Consider the following 24125-nt stretch of genomic DNA (forward strand, 5'->3'; position numbering starts at 1 on the left):
CCCGAAAAGGACTTCACAAATGTCCAAATTCAACAGTTCCTAGGAATTGTAAACTATTTACGGGATTTTGTCCCGCGACTTTCAGAAATGACAAGACCACTCAGCGACATGCTTAAAAAGAAAACTCCACCATGGTCACAAGAGCAAACTGTAGCAGTCAAAAAGCTAAAAGAGATAATGCAGACACTGCCACCTCTGCAGATTCCCTCTGATGGGAAAAGAATCCTACAAACAGATGCTAATGATCGGTATTGGGGAGCGATCCTACTTGAACAAGACAAGACAGGGAAAAGAAAACTATGTGGATACAAGAGTGGCCACTTCAAAGACTCTCAGCTCCATTATCACTCTACCTTTAAATAATTATTGGCGATAAAGAGGGGTATCACAAAATTTAAATTCCATCTGATAGGACACCATTTCTTGGTAGAAATAGACTTTGCCGCGTCAAAAGGAATGCTTAGTCTAAAAAAGAGCAAAACGACAAATGCCCAACTTCTGAGATTGGCAGTTTGGTTTGACAATTATTCTTTTGACATTAAACACATTCAACGCAAAAACAATACTGTGGCTGACTTCTTATCCAGATCACCCCCTGCTATAAATCTTTCCTCAGGATACTCACCAAGAACCATCCTCATTGTCATCCAAAAATCACCATATACCATCCCAATCATATTCATGATGGCCTCTTCCTCTTCTGTCTCACACACCCAATCTTTTCCCCGGGATGCAAAGAAGATCCTTCCAAAACCATCCAACAAATCAACCAGAGAAAGAGCAACCCACAGAGCAATATTTATCCAGAATCTTATGATCTCCAAGCTTGGACCATCTATACAAAATGACTTTGGAATCCATCCAAAGTATCCATTTGCCCAAATCCTACCTCTCCGAGATGTTATCTTCACACCAAAACCGATAGCCCACCATTTCTGGTACCTGGCCAGTTTCTTCACCATAGCTGTCGAAGTGCAAACTATGGTCTTGCACACATCCATAAAATCATTCTTGGACCAAGAAAGGTTCAAGCCAGCTTACCAAGTCCAAATGGATATTTTGTCCTAGTTCGCCCTGTTGGAAGAATTGAAAAGGGTCTTATTAGCTGAATGGAAAAAGGTCCAAAATAACAGGCCCACTTTTATCTACCCACCAGGCCCAAATGTTGCCAGCCTAATGAACTGTTATACAGTTCTCTTTCTCAGCCTAAATGCCAAGCTCGATGGAGAACATAATATAGTTACTAATCCGACATTCGAAGTCTACAGGTCAAAAGAAGAACCATTATGTGGTCTTGGGGGCCAAGAATACATGGACATCCAAAAGAGTCTGTTTGAGAAAAACCATATTATACCTCCTAAATTGTGGCCCAAGCCAAAAGAAGATGCTCCTTGGGAGACATTCCCTTCCGACTATACTCGCAAAATAATAAGGGCCCTTGAAGCCTTCCATATATCAAAAAATGAAACAGATGAGGCCACCAAACTCGAAGAAACATTAGAGCAAAAATATCCGTCTCTGTACAAATTGACCGATATTGAAGGGGTAGTTTTGCGAAAAAATGATTACTTTGAAGATTCACAAAACCCATTTGCTGACCCTACAGATATGCAAGACCCCTATCTCTTCCATTACACAGGAGATAAATGGAACGTGATGTACACAGAATACGACTCCAGTCCTCCAGCTGGCAGTGATGAGGATAACGAACCAACAGGATGGAACCCACTTCATGAAGACCCAACATATGACTCTGACTATGAAACTAGCCATGAGACAATATTTAAATAATTATTGTGTATTTCAGCCATAAGTGTTTGTTGTTCCTGCTATAAGTTAGTTAGATAAACTACTGAATCAATATACCCAGCAATTTCTCACACCAATTTGCACGACTTACATACTCCGAATTACGTGACTTGCGATCATAAAGGATAGATTGCTAGATTTATTAACTCGAAGGTTAATCTAAAAACTTATAACAGTAGTTGCCTTCAGATATGATCCATATTGCATGCTATCTCTACTTCAGAAATCTCTGAAGGAAGGATTTAGAAGAACATTTTTGATAATAAACACTCTGGTATTTTATTGCTTCGTAATTATCTAACTTACACAAGGAGGGATGATGGCCTTACATAGCCACATACTCCAGCATACAAACTTAACCAAACTTAACCCATCCTAGTCAAAACCAACCATAGTCGGGATAGGATAAGGGATAAGATTCCCTAGACAAGATAAAGGATATGATTCCCCGACAAAGACAAAATCATAGGTAAGGGATAAGATTCCCCGACAAAAGTAAAAGGCTAAACAACAAACACTTATGGCTGAAATACACAATAATTATTTAAATATTGTCTCATGGCTAATTTCATAGTCAGTGTCATATGTTGGGTCTTCATGAAGTGGGTTCCATCCTGCCGGTTCGTTATCCTCATCACTGCCAGCTGGAGGACAGGCGTCGTATTCTGTGTACATCACGTTCCATTCATCTCCTGTGTAATGGAAGAGATATGGGTCTTGCATATCTGTAGGGTCAGCATATGGGTTTTGTTAATCTTCAAAGTAATAATTTTTTCGCAAAACTACCCCTTCAGTGTCGGTCAATTTGTACAGAGACAAATATTTTTGCTCTAATGTTTCTTCGAGTTTGATGGCCTGATCTGTTTCATTTTTTGACATATGGAAGGCTTCAAGGGCCCTTGTTATTTTGCGAGTATAGTTGGAAGGGAATGTCTCCCAAGGAGCATCTTCTTCTGGCTTGGGCCACAATTCAGGAGGTATAATCTGGTTTTTCTCAAACAGACTCTTTTGGATGTCCATGTATTCTTGGCCCCAAGACCACATAATGGTTCTTCTTTTGACCCGTAGACTTCGAATGTTGGATTAGTAACTATATTCTGTTCTCCATTGAGCTTGGCATTTAGGCTAAGAAAGAGAACAGTATAACAGTTCATTAGGCTGGCAACATTTGGGTCGGTGGGTAGATAAAAGTGGGCCTGTTATTTTGGACCTTTTTCCATTCAGCTGATAAGACCCTTTTCCATTCTTCCAACGGGGCGAACCAGGACAAAATATCCAATTGGACTTGGTAAGCTGGCTTGAACCTTTCTTGGTCCAAGAATGATTTTATGGATGTGTGCAAGGCCATAGTTTGTACTTCGACAGCTATGGTGAAGACAATGGCTAGGTACCAGAAAAGGTGGGCTATCGGTTTTGATGTGAAGATAGCATCTTGGAGAGGTAGGATTTGAGAAAATGGATACTTTGGATGGATTGTAAAGTCATTTTGTATAGAAGGTCCAAGCTTGGAGATCATAAGATTCTGGATAAAGATTGCTCCGTGGGATACTCTTTCTCTGGTTAATTTGTTGGATGGTTTTGGAAGGATCTTCTTTGCATCCCAGGGAAAAGATTGGGTGTGTGAGACAGAAGAGGAAGAGGCCATCATGAATATGATTGGGATGGTATGTGGTGATTTTTGGATGACAATGGGGATGGTTCATGGTGAGTATCCTAAGGCTAGATTTATAGCAGGGGGTGATCTGGATAAGAAGTCAGCCACAATATTGTTTTTGCCTTGAATGTGTTTAATGTCAAAAGAATAGTTGTCAAACCAAACTGCCAATCTCAGAAGTTGGGCATTTTTCGTTTTGCTCTTTTTTAGACTAAGCATTCCTTTTGACGCGGCAAAGTCTGTTTCTACCAAGAAATGGTGTCCTATCAGATGGAATTCAAATTTTGTGATACCCATATTTATCGCCAATAATTCTTTAAGGGTAGAGTGATAATGGAGCTGAGAGTCTTTGAAGTGACCACTCTTGTATCCACATATTTTTCTTTTCCCTGTCTTGTCTTGTTCAAGTAGGACCACTCCCCAATACTGATCACTAGCGTCTGTTGGTATAGATTCCCATGGAGCAAAATGTTGTTTTTAACCAAGGCCACCAGGAAGGATTCTCAAACCCTTTTTCTTAGTGAAGACATCAAAACCAATAATTAGATCTTTCCCTGGTAATTTTAAACCAATTACTCTATGAATGATAGAGCATCCTGGGAAGAATTGTAATTTGATTGGTTTACTGATGAGCTCTGTACAGAAGATGCTTCCATTTGTAGCGTGGAAGAATTGCTTTTCTTTCCTCTAGTATTCTAGAGGGAGAACATCAGGGTTCATCATGGTGTATGATGCTCCTGTGTTGAAGAAGGCTGCTACTTTGACTGACCGAGCATACTTTGTAGAGAGGATCTGCACGGAGATGATTGGCGATGGTTGTATTGTATTTATTACTGCCATGTGGTAGAATTCATCTGGGACCTTCTGTTGTTCGAATGCACAGAGGGATTCTGGATTGATCTCGTCATCAGTAGAGAATATGGATTCTAGATCATTCTCTTCGAGAGATATGCCCGTTGTTTGTTGAATGTGGGAGATCAGTTTGGCAGTTTTCCCTTTGGGGCATTGCTTGGCATAATGTCCCTTTTCACCACAGATGAAACATCTGTCAGACTTCTTTCTGAAAGAGCGCTTCCTCCTTAGAAACTTGAAGGAGCGGCGTCCTTTTTCTTTTGAGGATTTAAAGTTCCTAAAGGTTTTAAACCTTTTGTTGTGTTTCCTTTTTTCTGGAAGACAGGAACATGCTGATTCTGACTGGCATTTGATTTGTAGTTCCTTTTGGCTGCAAACATTTCCAAGCTTCTTGGATTGTTTCATGAATTCTTGGATAAATTTGTGCCGAGAGCACATATTTTCCAATGCCTTTAGAAATAGTTGATAGATTTCTCCAATCGTAGCATCAGCTAAGGTTCTTCATGTTCCCGAGAGAAGTCTGAAGGTTTCTTCTCCTAGTGGTTCTGGTATGGAAGAGAGGAACGCCTGTTTTAGATTTGGGTCATCAATTCCACCTATTTGGTAGAATGGTCGAATCATCTTTTTATAATGCTTTTCCAAATCTCTCTTATCCATTCAACAACATTTTAGTTTAAAGAATTCTGCGCAAAGTCTTTTAGTGACTTGAGCGTCTTGTCTGCAGAACTCAATATACAGATAGGTCAGGGCATTGGTGACAGATGGAAGTTGTAAAAACGGCATTTGTCTGTAATCGCCCAGACTTGTCCACCAGTCTTGTAGGGTGCCTGTAAAACGGGAAACAAAGCTGAGGAGAATCGTTCCTTTCTGTGCTTCTGGTCTTTGTGATTCTAGGCTGAGCCAAGCTTGAAACTCCTGGAACCTTTCGCGCCATTTTGATGGAGGGAGGTCAGCTAGAGTAAAAGTTTGAAAATTTGAACCTTTACTTTTTCGTTTTTGGGGAACATGTGTTGTTGTTGATTCATTTCCACTTTCGTCTTCGCTTGTGATAATTGGTTCGGTATGTAAGTTTGATTCAGCTGGTTGCACCATCAGATGTGGAAATTCTACATCGTCATCGCTGGACAAAGTTTTACTGGATAAGCTCTCGGGGTCACTCAGTATGGAATCATCAGAAGTTGAGCTTATTTCTTCAGACCAGTCACCCGAAGAATTGTCTGAACTAGTCGAAGAACTTTGATCGTCTGAGGCCGTTTCATTATCTGCGATGTGGAGAGTGCTTGTATGGCGAATCATTTGTGACAGAGGGTTTGTGGCTGGGTGAACCATAAGTTGCTTGAGTTCATCTGTCGTTTGCCTTGGAGATTCTTTCTTATTCCCCTTTTTTATCTTCTGTTGTTGGTTTTCATCAAGCATGTGCCTTAGTCTTACAACAGAGTCTTCTTGTACAGATCCAGTAATAGGAAAAGGCTGAGAGGTTTTTGGTATTGTAGCAAACTGCCAAGGGACTAGTGTCGTAGTTATCCCGAACGGGGACGAAGTTCCCAAATAGCTAGTTGAAGGTGCCTTTGTCAGTTCTTGTTGGCAGAACCGATTCTTGAGGGATTCATATTGGGTTTTGAGGCTCTTCATCTCAGCTTCTTTTGCTAGGAATGCTGGCATCGGAACTGAGTTTGCTTTGATGATAACTAGAAGCTCTTCATGAGTTTGTTGGATCTTTGCAGTGAGTTTGTCAATGACAGTATTCTAAGATTGTTTTATTGTCATCTCTATTCTGGTATTCTGTAACTCGACTTGTTTTAAGACCTTGTTTTGGGAAATCATATTTTCTGATTGCCAATTGAGAACTTCTTCGGCCGGAGATATCTTTTTGAGAGACCCGTCTGCATTCCTGGTTGTAGAGTTTTGAACCTTTGGCTGGTGAGAGACTGTACCTTGGTCATCTTTCTTGTCAAATTTCTTGAGTGGAGGAAAATCTGACTCATAATCAGTAGTAGTCATCTTGCATACTTGTGGAATTTGTTGTAACTGATTTTGAGCAGGAAAAACTTCTCCATGATGTTGCATCCATTTTGCTGCCTTTTTTTAGCATGGCAAAATGTTCTGTTGGGGAGCTAAAAGTGGAGGCTCTTGGGAGCCTGTGGGAGGAAGCTCAATGTCCCATCCAGTTGGTTTTGGAGGAGAGTCAGGTAAGCCTTTGGGAGAAGAATATTTGACTATATAGTCAAACTTTCTAGAGGGCTGGCCTAACAATCCTATTTTCTTTTCTCCTTGATTTAGCCGCTGCTTAAGTCGTTTTCCTGAGCTCGGACGTTGCTTTGGCTTTGGGAGGTCTTCTTACACTTTTAGGCAACTTTTGCAGTCGCAAACATCCCAATACTTATGTCCACCCGTAGATTCGAAAGCATGTATAGGGCTGCCTTGAGAATCGAATGATTGGATTTCCACATTAGCTGGTGTGACGGATGTCATCATATACTGGGAGCCTTGGTTTGAGTTCTGTCAAAGAACATTTCGACAGAGCCATCTTCTCGTTTGTGATAAGATGGTTCAGTAAGAGTCTGGACAGCTTTTTGAGGTTGATGGAGCATCTCATAATTTGTTATCCATGAACTAGGCGAAATCTTCATAAGATCATCTATAGAGATTTGCCTTGGAATATGAGTGCATGTTGGAACTTGGGTAGAGTCTACCGTGACCAGTAATGCTTCGTCAGCTGTTGGCAAGGAAAGATCCAGAGCGTGGTCTTGGAGTCTGTATGCCATCTGGTAATGAAGAGTAGCTCCAATGGAGGTGAGATCTTGGTCAATTCCAGAAAGTTGGACCTCTACTTTAAAAGCATCAGTCAGACGGTTGTCCTTGAGAGACATATTAAAGTTAGGAAACAGTGTAGTTATTACTGTTCGTGCGTTTAATGTATTTTCTATGGTGGCAATGCTTGCATGTTGGTATTTCCTCATTCGGGTGTCGAGCAGACCCATTCGGCAGCCGATTAGAAGGCCCTTTCGGCCATGAAGGGAAATAGCTAAGAGAATGGCACCAAAGTGTATATGGGGTAAATCCTTGCGCAATCCACTCGGGAATAAATTCAGGAGGGATTTGTAAAGTGACGAATTGGACCTCAGGAGTAGGTCTTAATTGACACTCGCTGAATTTAGAGGCTTGGATATATTCTTTTGGGGCTTTGTAGGATGGTTTGATGAGTTCTTTAATGGAACGGATAAAAGGAGTAATGGATTTTGGGAATATTTGGTACGGGTTGATCAAGGGAAGGTTGTTATTGGCAATCTTGTTTTCTTCAGGAACATATGATACTTCGTAAAGAAAGTCAAGTTTGTTGGCTGTTGACTTATGGAAAGATGGGGAAGGAGTAAGTGACAAGGGTGATATTATAGGAGCACTAGAGTTTGCAGAGCTTGTGGATGAGGTTTCGTTTGCCATGTTCTGAAATAGAGACTCGTCAGTGGGATAGGATGAAGTATGGAACTGTAGAAACGACCATATTTTTAAGAGAAAGCATCCCTCAACTCTGCGATTTGTAGATTGGTCTTACTCCTTTTTGTGAGAATTCTAGTCAGCTAAGGATCCAACCTCTAACACCAACCAACACGCCACTAGTTTGTTGAAGTTAAACGTAGATGTTACCTAATCTCCATCAATACATAAGATGGGATTTAGTGCAGTCATCCACAATAGTGATGAATGCATTGTTGCAGTATTAGCTATATTGGTTTGGGGATGAACTTTTTTCTATTTCTTGTATCATGAACTCTCACTATTGATTTTAATGGATACAAATCCTTTCTTAAAAAATAAAAAAAGTAGGTAATCATTTGGTGCCCTGTGTTTTTGCAAAATATCATTTTGGTACCCTCTGTTTTAAAATCGTACATATTTGGTACTCTAAACTCAAATTTAATTAATAAAATTTTACCAATTTAATCAAACTGCTATCAATTATGTAAGTTCCAAATTTAAATTTGATTATTTAATTACATATAACTGATGTCAGTTTGATCATATTGACAAGATTTTATCTATCAAATTTGAGTTTAGGGTATCAAATATGTATAATTTTAAAATACAGAGTATCATATGAGCATTATTGAAAACAGAGAGTACCAAAATGATACTTTGCAAAAATATAAGGTACCAAATGAGTAAATTAAAAAAAAAATTATATCTTTAAGAAGTATGTGTATATAAATAAGTGATTAATGATTTAACTTTTTTGAAGGTGGAGATGAACCCAATTTGGCAGCAAAAGAAGCTGAGAGAATTTTGCGAAGAAAAGGGTATACTTATCATGGCTTATTCTACTTTGGGAGCCAAAGGAACACCTTGGGGTCAAACCTGGGTCATGGATTGTGAGGTGCTCCATCAGATCGCCAATGAGAAAGGCAAAACTATTGCTCAGGTTACATTATTCTCACTTTCATGTTTCATTTAATTTGTTTTATTTGCGCCAGTAATAATAAATTTTTAGAATAATTAAGGGTAAAATTACCTAACTTTATTAAAGTGTTGCACTTTAATATCTCTTCTATTTAATAATTGGTTAGATAACGAATTTTTTTTATTTTAATAATTTTTTATTTTTTTAATGTTAATTTTAACATAATATTTTTATATTTAATAGTAGTTTATAAACACTTAAACTTAAATAAAATAAAATAAATAATTAAAAAAAAATTAAAATAGAATATTTTTGAGATATTCTACAATGATAATTATTTAAAAATAATAAATACTTAAACAAATTAAAATATAATATTTTTGAGATATTTTACAATGATACTTATTTAAAAATAATAAATAATTAAACAAATTAAAAATAATATTTTTAAGATATTTTACAATAATAATTATTTAAAAATAATAAAATGATACGTTTTATAACTTAAATAAAATTTAATTAAACTTCAACTTATTTATTACAATAATATCATATTAAACATATAATATAATCTACTTTGAATTAGCAACAAATTGTTTTTTTTTTAAAACTAGTAAGAAACTTAAATTTAAAATTCATGTATAATATTTAATATTACATCAAACATATAATATATAATCTCTTGTTATTACTCCCAAATTCAAAAACTAGAACAAATATAAACTTAAACAAAAATAAATAAATTATTTAATTAAAATATGATATTTATTTCAAATTTTATATGACATTAATATAAATTTAATAAAAATAATTAATAAATTCTATAAATAAAACTAAGCAAACGTACATATTGCACATTATTTATATCTGGTATATATATAAATATATATTCTTTTTACCACTAAAATACTTTCTGTCATAATTTCTTGTAGTCATATATACTTATAGGTTACTATGTGTAAACATTTGATTGGTCCAAATCAAATAATTTTTATTATATTTCTTAAAAGTAATGAGATCAAATCTAAAGAAAAATAAAATAAAATTCAAAATCAAAATCAAAATCAATTAAAAATCTTGAAATAAAATAAAATTCATTTTTATATTTCAATTAAATTATATATTAAAACCTTAAAATAAAAAAAGTATATAACCATTTGTTAGTCTAGGTTTTATCGAAATACAAACTTGGTGCTTTATGTTTTCAATAATGGTCTTTTGGTACTCTGTAATTTAAAATTATACATATTTGGTATCTTGAACTCAAATGTGAATAATAAAATTTTATCAATATGATCAAACTGCCATCAATTATATGTAATTAAGTAATTAAATTTGAGTTTAAAGCTCATATAATTGAAGATAGTTTGGTCATATTGATAAACTTTATTGATCAAACTTAAGTACAAGGTACTATATATGTACGATTTCAAATTACAGAATACTAAATTAACATTATTGAAAATATAATGCATCAAATATATATTTTGATAAAACACATAATACCAAATGAATATTTACCCAAATAAAAATAAATATTTAAGCAGTTTATGTTCTTGAGCACAAATTAACCTTCAACAAAACAATTAAAAATTCTAAAATCAAAACAACACTTTCTAACTAAAAAAAAATCAGATGTTTATGTTCAATACAGTAATACGATCATATATATCTTCATTATCTCATAGTCTTCATCAACTTAAACTTAGAATTATGAAATTACACAAAACAAACCTAGATTTAATCAACAATTAAAATCAACTCAGATTTATTCATCAATATAATCCCAAATTACTCAAAAACAAACTCACATATATTCTTCAATTTGTACCCATAAGTCTTACAAACCCAGATTTGTCAACATTTTATACCCATACAACTTACAAATCAACACACAAAAGTCCATGAATCTTTCAAACCCATATTCATCATAAAGCCCAGCTACATATCCATTGCTCACGTTTTTAGCTCCATCAAACGCCCTGCCATCTCGCTAGAGGCTTCACCAACCATGGTCAGTGGTGCTCCGGATGTCGTTTCCTCAATTTTTGTTGGCTTTAGTTGTTGGTTTTTGATCATGTGATTGACAATTTAGCAGGAGCATGAGATAATATTTATATGCGGTAATAACAATTATTAAAGCCTAAGAATAAATCACTTTAGGAACCATAACTGAAATCTTTCTCATGCGACATGAATTTGAATAAAATAGAAAATTACAAATACCATTTTTAGATGTAGAGCACGTGCGGATCAAATAACGTCTTAATTAGCATCCTAACCAACCATCTTCCATACTTTAGCTTGCACTTTGTGAATAAGACAAGTGAATGTCTATGCTATTTGGTAGGATACACAAAAACACATTTTGAGTCTCAATACACGAGATAGTGTTCTTTTTACAAAACAAAGAGAACAAAACTTTCTATGTTTCTCTTTTGGTAAAATAACACGAAAATAATCATTCTTTCCTTGGTGTTATGTTCTAAATATAGAACAACTAAAAGAAGACCTAAGCCCTAATCCTGTTAGGCTTATGCGTTGGGGCCATAATTCATTTGGACTGTAGTTGGCAACAACTGTAAGTTTTAGGCCCTGTGATATTTTAACTTTATAAAATGTTATTTGTTGGGCTTATATCATATTATTTTATGTACTATACAATTATACCACAAACTTAAATATGATTAAATTAGTTTTTAACAAAAATTAATTTCACAAAAATATAAATATAATTTTATTTGCCATTAAATATTATTTGATTAATAATATTTTAAATATTATTCCTTAAAAAATATTATTTTGTGAGATTAAAAATAATACTTTATTATTTTTAATTATTTCATTTTAATAGCATAATCTCACCTCTATGTTATCGAGTTAGTATTAGGACAGTATGGACCCGTAATTCTAAGCTCCAATAACTTGATTAATTTCAATAATTCATAGTTTCATTAATTAATTTATTAATAATTAATTATTCCACTAGAAATTCATAACTGAACTCTCAAAACTATAGTTTTTTATTATTAGAAGTTATAATTATAAAGTTATCCATTGATTTAGTCAATGTAACATCCGTTTCTCGGCGTAATTTTACCACTGAGTGTACTCTTATTTTTTTTATATATTATTATTTTGTAAGTTTGATTGTGGAGAAGATTCCTTTGACATTAAGATATTGAGATTTCTTATGTTAATTTTTTCTATTATCGAAATAAAATCTTGGCATGTGCATAATGCCTAATAAATAATTAATTATGTGAGTTAATTTAATTATTTATTTATATTGTGAATATTATTATTATGAGCATAATAATAGTAATATTATGACGTGAGTTTATTTTTATTATGTTATATGGTTTATTACATTATTATTTAAATAGATTAAATAATTGTATTTGCATGTAATTGTGAAATGATCATAATGTCCTTATGTTTGAATTTTGGTTGAAGAGCATTTAGAGGACATTATAACGTGATTTAAAATTCAATTCACTGAGTAAATTTGAAATTTGGTTCATAATAAGATCATTATTTATTTTATATATATTTTGAAAGAAATTAAAGAATTCCTTCATAATAGACTTTTAAAAGTGGATTTCTCAACAAAGGATAGTTTGTTTTCATTATGTTAGATATATTTTCTGAACACTTTAGATAGTGATTAAATTGTGGGAAGAGAGAAAGAGTCACACAAATGGAAGAAATAGCGTTCTTGAATTTTTCTAGAGAGAGAACGGGAAATTTCGGGTTTGAGAGCTCTAGGGAATTAATGGGTGTTTTTGAATGTTTGAAATGTCTTACTTATAATCTAAGAAGGGTATTGGACATAATCAAAGGGGCTAGAAGGTTAGGAAATTTCTAGAGAGAGTCACACAAATGATATTTTATAATGTTTGAATTTATAATATCATTATTATAATAATAATTTTTTTTTTTTTTTGCCCAAAATAAGAAAGCTTCATTAATTCTGCAAATCTTGCAATAATACAGCCTTAAGTTCAGAAGAAACATGAGAAGCAAACAAATGACGATCAGAAGCTATACACGTAGTCCTCGCTAAATAGTGAGCGACGGTGTTAGCAGACCGTTTTACAAACTTAATGGAAACAAACTGTGATTGTAATTCTGTCAACAAAGTCCTGCACTCTGTTATAACCCGCCCAAAGTAGGAATACAGAACCGAAGTACCCCTTATCGCTTGTACAGCAAGAAGGCTATCAGACTCAACTTCGACATTGCACCAACGATTGGATTTGATCCAGCTCAATGCTTCTTTGATGCCAATTGCTTCCGCCACCTCAGGGGATACCGAACCCCTCGCATTTCTAGCAATGGCCTCAATCAACTGCCCATTGGAGCCTCGGGCAACACAGGAGTAGCTGAAACTTTGAGGGGAAACAAAGAGAGCTGCATCACAATTTACCTTAATTCTGTTTTCTGTTGGAGGAGACCACTGCTCGCAACCATCCTCTTGAGTGACAAACCCAAGGGACAGATCAAAAGTCTTGTCCTGAGCACAACTCCATTGATTAAGGACGGTTCTTGATAATGCAACAACCTCAGCTGCTTCAATACCCTTTTTATTCCAGACTAGATCATTTCGACACTTCCACAAAGCCCAGCATAGCATAGCTGCCTTGTGTCTTTTCTCACCTGAATACAATTCAAACACAGCTGATAACCAGCTAGCAAATGAGCCAGTAGCCTCTGGGATAAAACCAATGCGCAGATGGTTCCAACAATCTTGAGAAAATAAGCAGGATACAAATAAATGACAGGGTGATTCGCTGACCAAATTACAGAATGGACATAAGGGATTAACAGACACTCCCTTATTCCGCAATAGATCTTTTGTAGGGAGACAGTCTCTAGAAACCAGCCACAGGAAGTTTTTGACTTTCGGAGGAATTTTGAGCTGCCATAATAGTCGCCAGAAACCGGAGTTATCACTAGAATTTGCGACTGCCTTCTCAGATTGTAATAACGCATAGGCGCTTTTAACAGTATAAATCCCACGATGATCAATCTTCCAATACCAAGCATCTGCGTCTTCTTCATTAATAGGAATGGTGGTGATCAAGTTGATGTCTCTATCTGAAAAAATGTCCAACAAAATATCATTATCCCACATATTAGACCCCCTTACCATTAACTGTGAGACTTTTTTATCATTCAAAGCTGGATGTGTGGTCTGAATGAAAGAGTTTGCAATATCAGGCAACCAAGGATCTGAGAGTATAGAGACTGTCTCGCCTGACCCAATCCTCACCGCCGCACCTTTCTTGACAACATGGTGCGCTTCCATAATACTCCGCCCAATAAAACTTGGAGAACCGCCTAATTTAGCGGAGAGAAAATTGCCTTGAGGGAAGTATCTCGACTTATACACCCTACTCACCAAAGTATTTGGATACATTAATAAACGCCAACCTTGCTTACCTAGGAGAGCGACATTGAAATCATGAAGGGACCTAAAACCGAGCCCCCCCATTACCTTAGGTTTACTCATCCTTTCCCAGCTCATCCAGTGTATTTTAGGCTTATTTAAGGAGGACCTCCACCAATATTTGCACATTAAACGCTCAATGTCCCTGCTCAAGCCAATAGGGAGTAAAAAGACGCTCATTGCATAGTTAGGGAGCGCTTGAGCGACAGTTTTTAGCAATATCTCTTTCCCCGCACGAGATAAAAATCTGCCTTCCCAACCGTGAATACGTTGAAGAATGCGATCCTTTAAATAACCCAATATGACAGATTTTCGCCGACCCAATATATTGGGGAGACCCAGGTAAGTACTATTCTCATCTGCCTCATGTATGCCTAAATCTCCACAAATGGTATCTCGCATGCTCACTTCTGTATTACGACTGAAGAAGACCGATGACTTTTCATAGTTCACCTTTTGGCCAGAAGCGCCCTCAAAGACAGTAAGTAGATGCGAGACATGTGCAGCATTTTCGCTAGTTGCTTTACAGAAAATATAACTGTCGTCCGCAAAGAACATATGAGAGATGACAGGGGCTCCCCGAGCCACTTGAATGCCACGAATCAACTTCTGGCGTTCATAGGTACGAAGAAGCGCAGAGAAACCTTCAGTGCAAATGATAAACAAATACGAAGAAAGAGGATCACCCTGACGAAGACCTCTTTCAGGAACAATATGCCCAAACTCCTTCCCTGCATGTGAAATCTGGTATCGGGCTGAGGTAACACACTTCATTAAGAGAGCGATTAGTTTCTGACTAAATCCCAATCTGCCCAGAACTGCTCTTAAGTAACCCCATTCGACCCGATCGTATGCTTTACTCATGTCCAGCTTTAGGGCCATAAACCCTTGTTTGCCCTTAGTCTTCCTCTTCATATAATGCATAATCTCATAAGAGATCATGATGTTGTCTGTAATAAGGCGACTCGGAATGAACGCTGATTGAGCTTCAGAGATGATACAGTCAATAACCAGTTTCAGGCGATTGGCAAGGACCTTTGACAATATTTTGTATAATACATTACACAGAGAAATAGGCCGAAGATCTAGCATAGACAAGGGTCTCTTCTTTTTAGGAACCAGAACAATATTAGTGAAAGGGAGCTTATCATCAAATTTCTCTGTACTGTAGAAATCCTGCACCACCTTCACTACATCACTACCTACAATCGGCCAGAACCTCTAGTAGAACCCAGGAGTCATCCCGTCGGGCCCCGGGGACTTATCGGGATGCATCTGGAAAAGAGCCGATTTTACTTCAACATCATCAATAGGCCTAACCATCAATTCATTCTGTTCCTGAGTGATAGTCGGTGTAAGGCAATCAATTACATCTGCCCAATTATCAACAGAAGACTTGAACAAAGTTTGAAAGTATTCCACCATGAGTTGCTCCAGACCCGAATTCCAATCCACCAAAACACCTGCATCATTACAGAGACTATCAATCTGATTATGGCGTCTACGAATTCTGGTACTAGCATGAAAATATTTTGAATTGTTGTCCCCCTCTCTAAGCCATAACTGTTTACACCTTTGCTTCCAAAAAATCTCCTGTTGAGTGAGGATTTCGAACATGGAAGAAGATGCCTCCTGCATTTTCAAAGCTGAGAGATGGTCGTGATGCGGCTTCAGCAAACTAATGGTACGTTTACACTGAGCGAGACGATTCTGAAAGCTGCCTGTAATCTCACTACCCCACGGACCCAAAGTGACTGCACAGATATCGATTTTCTCTTGAAGGGAACAGCTGGAATTAGCAGCCCATACCTCTTCAATAATCTTGAGGCACATGGGTTCACGCAACCATGCGTTCTCAAATTTAAACCGTCTGATTCTAGGAGCACAAGAGATTGGAATGGGTGAGAGGAAGATCGGGCAGTGATCTGAGGTAGTAACCTCGTGATTACTGAGTTTAGCTTCAGGAAACAAAGCAAGCCACCCAGAAGTTGCAAGGGCTCTATCCAGACGAACCTCAACCAAGTTCCCATTAGTGCGGCCTCTCTCCCATGTGAAAGGATAACCATGTAATTCTAAATCATTCAATCCACAGGCTTGTAAAGTGTTACGAAATCCCTCTATTAACCACTGCGGGTAAGGTTGCCCACCTCTTTTATCTTGATGACTCAGTGTGTTGTTCATATCTCCAACAAGGCACCATGGAAGAGTAGAGATATCCACTAACGATTCAAGAAGCCTCCATGTTTGTTGACATCTCGATCGATTGGGTTCACCGTACACCCCAGTAAGCCGATAGTGAGGTGTCCCACGTGTGGTAATAATTAGGTCAATATGAGAGGAGCTGTAGTTAATAAGTTGGGCCTCATCTTTATGCCTCCAAAGAAAAGCCAGCCCACCTTTATGGCCCTGGGAATCAACAACAAATAAACCCTCAAAGCCCAAACTGAACTTAATCCTGTCAACCTTGTCTTTTTTGCAAAAAATCTCACAAAGAAATATAAAGTTGGGTTTCTTACGGAGTACTAACTCCTTTAGGAATTGAACAGTCCACGGGGTCCCAAGCCCGCGGCAATTCCAGCTGAGAATACTCATAATTCCTGGCGGGACCGCGATTCGGGGCCCGCCTGTGACAAGTTTTTTGGGTGGTAATTTTCTTCAACATTATCTTGGGCTTGGTCTTCCTCAATCAGGTCTGGGCCCAATTCAGCACAAATAGCATCAGGCGCAATAGGGCCTTCGAAATGTGATGTTCTTCTTTTTTTGGACTCAATCACAATAGTTGTACTCTGGGGGTTTAAATTAGTGACTGCCAGCTCAGCATGATGGACCAAAGTTGAAGGAGAGGGTTGACCACGACCCATATCTTTGGCTATAACTTCCTGATATTGATGACCACGATTCGGGGCCATTACTATAGATCCCGAGTTTATAGGCTGTGATGGAACACGAATCTCAGCATGAAAGTGAGCACCGGACGCCGTGACTGAGGCTGACGTCGGCGAACTGGAAGAGGTTGAGGGGAAGTCTTCCTGCTTCGGACTGCTACGAAGCCACTGAGCTCCGATGAGCCTAGTTGGTCGGCGGAATGGGGCTCTCATCCACTCCCCGTATGGTTGTTTTATATCTTCCTCTGGGATCTCAAATCTGCTTGGACAAAACTTCTCAGAGTGGCCAATGAGACCACAGATGAAACAAAATGTCGGGACATTTTCATACTTAAAGTTTGCCCATATCCAATCGTCAATGCCCGTACGGAGTCGCATTCTCCTTTTCAAAGGAATGTTCAAGTCGACAGAAACTCTGATGCGCATATAATCACGCCATGTTCCCAGGAAATTTTTGGAGCAAGATTCTCTAAAGACGCCAATATAACCCCCGATGGCTTCCAATATTCGGGCTGACATAAAACCAATGGGTAGATCGTGAATCTGCACCCATAGATCTAATGTATTCAAAGGAATGATTCGAGGATTGATCTTACAGTGCATCCTAGAGATTACCAAGACTTTCCGATTGAAGTACCATGGACGACCATCCAGCACTCTCTTGATATCTATTTCATGATAAAACTGGAAAAGATACTTGTTGGTTTCCAGTTCCTTAATGAAAACTCCCTTCCCTGGTCGCCATATTGCAGCCAGAGTTTGCTGCATTGCAGAAAAGTCAATGGCCCCAGGAGCAATGAATCTGCCTACAATACAAAGATGCCAATCAAAGATAGTTTCCTCCTCCTGTTCCCCTGAGAAATCCTGCAACGCCAAACCACCAGTCTCCTCATCTGCTAGACTTATTTCATTCATGCCTAGGTTAATGTTGTTGACCGTCGCCATGAAGAAACGAGTGTACAAAAAGCCAAAGAACAATATGCCAAAGAACAAAGAGCTAAAACAGAGAAACTATTAACCTTGTACCATGACAAAAGTCAAGACTTTTTATAATAATATTTAATACAAAAATAAATATTTAATAATTATATTAATTTAAATTCAAATATTATAAAATATCATTATTATAATAATATATAATATATAATATATAATCTTATATTTTATTAAAAAAATTATAAAACATATTTTTTTATTACTTAATGTAACTTAACTATATATATATTCATATTAAATAACAACAAATATTATAAATACATTATATATGTGTCATGTGTATACAAATAGTATGACTATGTAACTATATAAGAAATTTAAATAATATTTATCTTCTATAAAAAAATAAACAAGTTTCTTCTCCAATCATAAATGTGTGATTTGAATAATATCATAAATATTTTTATACTTTAAATAATGTAGTTTATGATCTAAAATATTATCTTATATATATATATTTATTTAAAAAAACATAAACAACATTTAGATTTAGTTTTTCTTTTAATATGTTTATATTATTCTTTTTATATGTTTAATAATATTATTTATTTAAAAGTTATATGACAATCCTACAAACTTAATAAATATATTTAATAATTTTTTAAATAAGACTACGGGTCAATTTGATATAACTGTGTTGTGGGGAAAAATAGTTGTAGCTGTGCTCTAAAGAAAAGTAGTTGCAACTGTTCTATGGGGAAAAAATGTTTAGTGTTTAGTAAATTACAAATTTTAAGGTGATGTGAGTTGGAAAACTCATATCAGTATGTCATATAGAAAAAAACTAACTTTAAAAAAATCTAAATGTTAGGTTATGCTAGTTTTAGCTTCTAGCTGTAGATTCTGAAAAAAAATTCTTCAATTAGCTGTTTTCCTTACTCTTTAGCAAACACCATTATTACGTAACTTTTTCAGAAAACAGCTTTTTATTTTTTTAAAAGCTGTCACAAACGGGGCATAAGTAAATGTGCATTACACATTGCTTGCACATGGTACATATATATTTATATAATTTTGTGCACTATATAGGATCATAAATCAAACATAATAACAAATTAATGTATATCTTTTTTGTTGGATATATAATTATAATTAATGTGGTTGCATTTGAATTAATTAAAGGTGTGTTTGAGATGGGCGTACGAGAAAGGAGTTAGTGTGCTAGTAAAGAGCTTTAACAAGGAAAGAATGAAAGCCAACTTAGACATATTTGATTGGAAGCTAACCAATGAAGAGGTCCAAAAGATTAGCCAAATTCCACAACGCAGAGGATTTCCGGCGCTCGAATTCATCTTCGAAGATGGCCCTTTTAAAACTGTTGAGGATCTTTGGGATGGCGAGATTTAATCATTCATATATTAATCCTATATATGTGTTAATTTGGAATTCATATTTTAGGAAGGAAAATAAATAGATTCTAAGAGATTTCATTTTTTTTGGATTCAAACAATGAATTGGACAGAGATTTTGTTTTGAAGATAAGAATTCAGTTTATTGTTTCTATGGAAAAACCTAACATTGTCAAGTTTTTGGATCTTAGATGCGTATTTATACAACTAATAGTTTCCTTGTGTTGTACTTTTTTACTTTAGGAAATCTTAATTATTAGGTTTATATTTTTTTGGATTTTGTGTTTTGTCTCATTACCTATTTGAATTTTGTGTTTCCACAAATTACTTTTTGGACATTGTGTTTAGTAAAATGATTCAAATAAACCACTAAAGCTGATTTTGGTCAAAAAAAATTGAACTAAAATAAGAAATTATTCACCAAACTAACTCAAAACAAAAGCACTATTATTGTGCTTAATAACAATGTTGTCATATTCAATTTTTTTTGTTCATCAAAATTAAGTTTACGGTCTATTTAAACCATTTTACAAAACACAAAATTTTAAAAATAATTTGTTACATCATAAAGTCTAAATAAATAATATGACAAAAATGTATAAAATCTATTTATTTCTCCTTGTGTTTGTTATGGTCAATAATTCATATATGGAGAATCACTTTTTTTTTACCAAATGGAGAATAACCTATTCACGATTTTTTTTTTTTTTTGAGAATATACTTCAATATAATAAATAATAATCTTTATCAACTAGATGAGTAAAACATTGTGAAATTCCGTTTTTAGTAATTATCAAATTAATTAAACCAAGTGAATTAATTAAAGTGCGGAATGGTAATTAACTGTGTTACACAGAATACAGTTCTGTCGGGACAGAAACCAAATTTGTCACGACAGAAACTGAACACAATAAAAAGACAATGCAAAACAATAAAGAACACAACGAATTTTTACAAGGTTCAAAAACTCTTTCGGATAACCTACTCCTTGGGGCCACGCCCAGAGAATAAAACCAATTAATAAAGAATCACAAGTACAAAAACATTGACTTAAACAAAACAAGACTCCCTCTTGAGATTTGCCGCAACTTGTTGTACTTCTCTTCACTAATCTGATCTTGATTGAAACGCTCAACCACTTGAACTCCCTTCAATGGCCAGCGAGTGCTTGCATCCTCCCGACGCAAGTCTTGTAAAAATCTTCTCCCGAAGACTATAAACGTTGTGTTCAAATTACAATGTGTATTCACTCATGAACATGGTATAAACTCACCACTAAAAACTAAACACACATAATTATACAAGATCACATGAATACTTATGATTTTGAATACAAAAAGGAACTCTCACAAATATTACAATAAAGCTCACGAATAATGCACCAAAGAGTTCACCTTTTTTCACTGCCTTTAGAGCCCTATTTATAGAGTCTTTTTCGTGCTCACAAAGGCAGAGAAAGAATTCTTCTAATAAAGGCAAGAATCACAGTAGTTATTCTTGATTGATGAAGAGTTGCCTTTTTTAGAAAATGCTGATCCGACAGATGCGATATCGGTGGGGACAGCTCAAACCTGTGTCGGATCAAAACAAGCTCAAAAAGGAAACAATAATTAATGACATTAAGAACCAGTTTCCTGATTGCAATCCTTGAGCTGCGCGAAAATATATTAGCAAATAATCCAAAAACAACTTTGGGTAAGTACCGAATATTTGCAATAAACTTTGTTTCCTTTATAAACAAAATGAGACAATATAGGCTAAATAAGGAAGCACATTATTGTCCAAAATTCACACAAAAGGAAAGTGGTTTTCCGAAAATATCAATAAAGGAAACCAAACAATTCCGAAAATTATAATAAAGGGAAACAAACATTTCCGAATATTATAATAAAGGAAAACAACTAATTCAACCAATTTTATCTTTTAAGAAAAAGATATTTCTATAAAAATGCAAATAAGGATTAACACATTGCACAATTACATCCAAAAAAGACAATCGAAATCATCTCGAACACTAATTTTTGACATTGTATGGGCCACTATGGGGATTAATGTTTTTAAATGATATATTTTGAATTTTTCTTGATGAAATATATAATTAAATAAAAAATAATATATATTAATACTTTAATAAAAATTAATTAAGAAAAATACAATAAATTTGCTTTTTATATATATATTATATAATTTTTTTATATTATCGTGTTGTTATAACAATTTATATAATTTTTGTTACACTCAAATTTTGATAATAAATAAATAGCCTCGAAATGTAGGCTCGTATGATGTATTCTCAGAATTAATAAGTATTAACATTATACTTGTACAAATAAACATGAAGTTTCAATGAGCCATATCGCTTACACTTGAGCATGAGTTGCAAGCTCGAAGACAATAAGAGTCTCCTCCGAAAGATGAGTTCGAAAGATCAATCAAGCAAGGAGGTAGCAACAACTGGAACAATGAGCTCAAAGTAACATATGATCTTGAAAGCACGCTGAAGCAGCGTGTATGGAAATCCCTATAATCATGGAGATTTAATTCAAACAATGTATTCAACCTTATTGTTTAGGGATATTTATCTACAATTAATGCAATTGATTGTATTTTAAGTAACATATTTGTATTTCAAATTTGAGCCTGATATGAATATTGTAATATCCCCAAGATTAAGGGACAAGTCTGGTAACCGGATCTATAAATAGCTTGGGTTTAGTCATTTGTATTGACACACAATTTTGTATTGTAGAATGCTCTGTGAAATTGCTCTCAATGCTTTAACACATACCTTAATAAAAGTGACTCGTTAACATTGGCAGATTTTAATTGCTGAATCACGTAAAAAATCTCTATTCTTGTTTTCTTGCTAAATTATACATTTGCTTAATTGCTCTTGCATTAAGTTGACGAAAAAACGTTGTCAACAGTCTGGTGCTTTCATTAAGAGCATTAAGCATTCTTGTTCTTTCAAACCTTCTATCAAAAAAACAATGGTTGCACATGTTGGCAGCATCCATGGAAATGGTTAACCATTGCCAAGAATCCTTTAGAATAGCACTCTTGAAATGGAAGACCATCCCCAATAGCCTGGAAAATAGTCGAAGAATGAGGAAAATCCTTCTGAAGGTAGTGCATCGGCGGCCCCACGAGAACCTAGTCAGGGGTCTAGGCAACCTAAAGAGGATTATTATTATAATCCTAAGAGATATGTGCCAATGGTGAAGTTGGAGAATCGAAGACAACGAGAAAGTTTGACTGAAGTCATGCGACTGAACGAAAAAATGATGAGGAAGGCTGCGGAATTGCAGGCAACGCCACGGCGGACTAAGGGACGTCCTCGAAGTAGTACTTGTTATGATTGGTTAAAATACAAAAAGATAAGTGTTAAAATACAAGTTAGGTATAAAAAATTAGTAAATTTCACATAGCGAAAATGTGAAATTTGAGCTTCAATTGTAGGCACTTTAAAAATGTGTTTTTGGGTCAAAACTCAATATATGGAATTTAAGTTTCATGATAATAAACCTTTTATCCTTCTAATTCATGAGTTACAAATTGTTGTGAATAAATTGTCTACACCCAATATTGTATTTCTGGAACAATTCATTATTGGTGCCATTATATCCAAATTACCTCCTTCTTGGAGAGGCTATATGAAGAAAATTCTCCATAGGACTGAGGAGGTTTCATTGGAGGAAATTCTCAAACACTTGAGAATTGAGGAGGAATCTTGTTCTGGAGATAAGAAGGAGGAGGAGTCCATTGAAGAGACTTCCAAGGCCAATGCAGTGGCTAACCCTCCTGACAAGGGCAAAGGATTTGGTAAGAACAAGGACAAAGGTCAAAATCCCTTAGGGCCCAAGAAGAATGAGGGGCAATACAAAAGTTCTAAGGGACCTTGCTTTGTGTGTTGCAACAATGGCCACTTTGCTAGAGATTGTAGGTTCAAGAGGAACCAAAACAATGAGGAAAAAGTCATTTCAACCCAAGATGAGCTAGTGGCAACACTAAGCGAAGTTAAGCCATTCATGGAAAGGTGAGTGGATGGTGGTATGATACTTGTGCCACCATTCATGTTAACTATGATATAACTCTTTTCAAGACCTTTGAATCTTCAAAGTAAGGTCATGAGATACAAATGAGCAATGATAAAAGGTCCAAGGTTGAAGGTAAGGGAACTATTGATTTGTTCTTCACATCCAGAAAGAAGGTTCTACTCTCCAATGCTTCATATGTACTAGAATTGAGTAGAAACCTTGTGAGAGACAATTTTTCTGGCAAACCGAGAATCAAGGTTGTGATAGATTCTGGCAAGCTTATTTTGTCTAAGGATAATGTCTTTGTGGGAAAGGGATATGCTTGTGATGGAATGCTCAGACTTTTTACTTCAATTGACAATATGAACAATAAAGTTTCTTCTTATCATTGTTATATGCTTAACTAAAATTCTATTGATTTGTGACATGTTAGACTTGCACATATAGACTTTAGCACAATCAAAAGGGCTATCAAATGTGGATTAATTGATTGTGATAATGTTGAGCATGATAAATGTGAACTATGTGTTAAATCTTAAATGGTAAAGAAACATTTTCCAAGTGTTGAAAGAAACTCTAAGTTGTTAGATTTGATACATAGTAACTTATGTGAACTCAATGGAATGTTGACTAGAGGAGGAAGTATATATTTTATTGCTTTCATTGATGATTGCTCTAGGTTCACATATGTATAT

At 35.5% G+C, this 24125-nt stretch overlaps 1 protein-coding gene across 1 annotated transcript in view; it reads left to right on the forward strand.

Moving 5' to 3' along the window:
• The window catches only part of LOC133824337 (non-functional NADPH-dependent codeinone reductase 2-like), a 28182-nt gene extending 8565 nt beyond the window's left edge, over positions 1–19617 (forward strand). The window contains exons 3-4 of the mRNA XM_062257219.1: positions 8553–8732; positions 19167–19617. Coding sequence (XP_062113203.1) covers positions 8553–8732; positions 19167–19391 — 405 coding nt within the window. The 3' untranslated portion in view covers positions 19392–19617. The remainder of the gene's footprint in view (positions 1–8552; positions 8733–19166) is intronic.
• Positions 19618–24125: the final 4508 nt, after the last annotated feature.

Source organism: Humulus lupulus, chromosome 3 (assembly GCF_963169125.1).
Source record: "Humulus lupulus chromosome 3, drHumLupu1.1, whole genome shotgun sequence".
NCBI lineage: Eukaryota > Viridiplantae > Streptophyta > Magnoliopsida > Rosales > Cannabaceae > Humulus > Humulus lupulus.